This window comes from Cyprinodon variegatus, unplaced genomic scaffold, assembly GCF_000732505.1.
Source record: "Cyprinodon variegatus isolate N-32 unplaced genomic scaffold, C_variegatus-1.0 Scaffold378, whole genome shotgun sequence".
Lineage (NCBI taxonomy): Eukaryota > Metazoa > Chordata > Actinopteri > Cyprinodontiformes > Cyprinodontidae > Cyprinodon > Cyprinodon variegatus.
The window spans coordinates 101,320-104,090 of NW_015150831.1; the positions used below are offsets into that span (position 1 = coordinate 101,320).

Consider the following 2,771-nt stretch of genomic DNA (forward strand, 5'->3'; position numbering starts at 1 on the left):
AACGTTAGAGATTGAACTAACAGATTCTGCAGAGTGGGAGAATAGAGATAGAATGATGAAATGTGTCCCTATGTCCTCCAGCAGTCTAAGCCTATAGCAGCATAACTATAGACCAGCATAACCAGAACAGAAAGTTAATTCTGCATCCTTGGATCCATTAAAGAGTGGAAATAATCTGGATCCATTCATGGTTCTGCTCTAAAAGGCCTCTTCTCTGGCTTTACTTCTATTGCAAAGACCAGTGAGGCTACCATTATGAATGAACAGCAGCACCCTCTAGTGTTCATTCATTGTCAGTGGGTGTAATTTAAGTAATTAGATGGAACAAATCTAATAAACCATTAATCTTAAATTAATCATATTATTTTTAACAACCTGTCAGTCTTCCTCCTGACTTTATGTTGTCATCAGTAAGATGAGGGAGCCACTTTTTGGATGGATATCGGCCACACTGTGGGATATTACGTACTGCCTTTTGTCCCCTCCGTAAAATACAAGTTTTTGCTGCTCCTGCTGCGTCCGGTCTGAACGTAACATAAGAGGCAATGCCATTTGGGGAGGTCCAACTTTGTTGCACAGGTGGAAAGGTGTTAACTAGAGGAAGAAAAAGCGATATGAGGGATCGGTTAGACGGGTAGAACTGGTTCTGTTTGGCCCTTCATGATGGTCCTCAGGAGGCAGACCATCGAACATGTGACGATCCTTGGAGCCCTGCGGCAGCAGCAGGAACCTCCTTAACGTTACGTAACTGTGATCCTCCAGGTGATGGCTAAGGTGATGGAGATGTACCAGCCCAGCGCCGTGGTGCTCCAGTGTGGCGCAGACTCTCTCTCTGGAGACCGCCTCGGCTGCTTCAACCTCACCATCAGAGGTACAGGCGGATATCTATTCACCACGCAGTTCAGATCCGTGGAAAAGGTCTGATGTTTGTCCTTGTGTGTAACCAGGTCACGCTAAGTGTGTGGAGTACATAAGGTCGTTCAACCTGCCGCTGCTGATGCTGGGAGGGGGAGGTTACACCATCCGTAACGTGGCTCGCTGCTGGACCTATGAGACAGCTGTGGCTCTGGATACGGACATCCCTGATGGTTGGTTCTTCATCGCTTCTAAGAAAACAACCTGAAGTGGTTCTGTTTACTCTGTCCATCCTGCAGCTTTGCATGAGCTCCTCATTTCGTCCCTGTAAGGCCATCTTGGTGCTAAACTCTCTCTTCTAATGCTACTTTCAGACCGTAAGCTCCTGCTGCTTCATTTTTGATGTTTGTCCACAAAGGTGACCAATCAGAGGCTTCCTGTCTGCTGTCACCTACAATTTTGGAGAGGTGCAGCAGAGTGTCTGCGGCAGGGGGGCGGGGCTTATTTGCGTTAACTGACACACACAGACGACCTGGTTTCTGAGTATAAACCAGCCTTAACTCTTCCAATGTTGTTCCTGTTGCAGAACTGCCATACAACGACTATTTTGAGTACTTTGGACCCGACTTCAAGCTGCACATCAGCCCCTCCAACATGACCAACCAGAACACGCAGGAGTACACGGACAAGATCAAGTATGTAGTGGATTGTTTTGTGTTTTTCTTTAGATCCAGTGAACAGCTGCTACGATCAAACAATGCTAATGAACCAAGGACTCTGACCTTTCAGGCAGCGGCTCTTTGAGAACCTGCGGATGCTTCCTCACGCCCCGGGGGTCCAGATGCAGGCGATCCCAGAGGACGCCGTCCCAGACGACACCGTGGACGAGGACGCTGAAGACCCTGACAAACGAATCTCCAGTAAGGCTGCTCTCCTGACAGGCGGAGCTAAACCCTCTAGAAGTGACTGCTGCCATTTGTACAAACCTAACAGCTTCAGTTCTTATGGTTAATGTTGGATTCTGGAAGAACAAAAGTCGGGTTTACAAAATCATCCTACTTTGTGTCAAACTCTCTATGAACTCCATCTGCCTCCTCTGTCTCTGTGTGACTGCAGTTCGTGCTGCTGATAAGAGGATAGCCTGTGAGGAAGAGTTTTCTGACTCTGAGGATGAGGGGCAGGGGGGGCGGAGGAACACAGCCAATCACAAGAAAGGAGCCAAAAGGCCAAAGGTGGACGAGGACAAGAAGGAGAGCGAGGAGAAGAAAGTCGGTGGGTAACGGTAGACATGGAGGTGATAAAGAGATGCAGCTGGATTGGGATTTAATCTACGTCTTTGGTTTTCTCCATTTCAGATGTTAAAGAAGAGGACAAGACGAAAGAGAGCAGCTCAGAAAAGGCTGAAAGCAAAAGGTAGAACATTTTGGAAAGCCTAAGGAATTTTCTACGGAAGCCCAGAGCGGCCATATCCCTCTGATACTTTTTCACGGTGGTTTTTACAAGAAAACGAGTTAATTTTCTCATTATCCAAAGATAAAGAAAGCCGTTTTCTCCTGATGATGAGATGATTGGTGTGTGTTAAAACTGATTACATCTTTCAATGCCACAACAGCGGGAGGATTTAGAAGTCATGGCAGCCTGTGTGTAATTCTGTAAATAATCCTGTTTAACTTTTAAGTAACGAGACGACGTTGGTTTGATGATTTGCTTCCACTTCTGATTCATAAGCAATTAGACCTGTGCCTCCGTGTTAGGTACCAAATCTGCTCCGCCCCTTCTTAGGACGTCAAAATACAGCAACTCCACTCGGACAAACTGCATTGCACCCGTTTCTTAAGGATCAAATCTCTTTTTGAGTTTCAACATATTATTCCCTATATTTGCTAATATTTTACATTTCATTGACGATCTAAAGT

The 2,771-nt window shown here is 46.2% G+C and overlaps 1 protein-coding gene across 1 annotated transcript in view; it reads left to right on the plus strand.

The window, feature by feature from the left end:
• hdac2 (histone deacetylase 2) overlaps positions 1-2,771 on the plus strand; it is a 17,583-nt gene that overhangs the window by 12,288 nt on the left and 2,524 nt on the right. The window contains exons 8-13 of the mRNA XM_015386789.1: positions 763-871; positions 948-1,088; positions 1,442-1,550; positions 1,645-1,775; positions 1,972-2,127; positions 2,211-2,268. Coding sequence (XP_015242275.1) covers positions 763-871; positions 948-1,088; positions 1,442-1,550; positions 1,645-1,775; positions 1,972-2,127; positions 2,211-2,268 — 704 coding nt within the window. The remainder of the gene's footprint in view (positions 1-762; positions 872-947; positions 1,089-1,441; positions 1,551-1,644; positions 1,776-1,971; positions 2,128-2,210; positions 2,269-2,771) is intronic.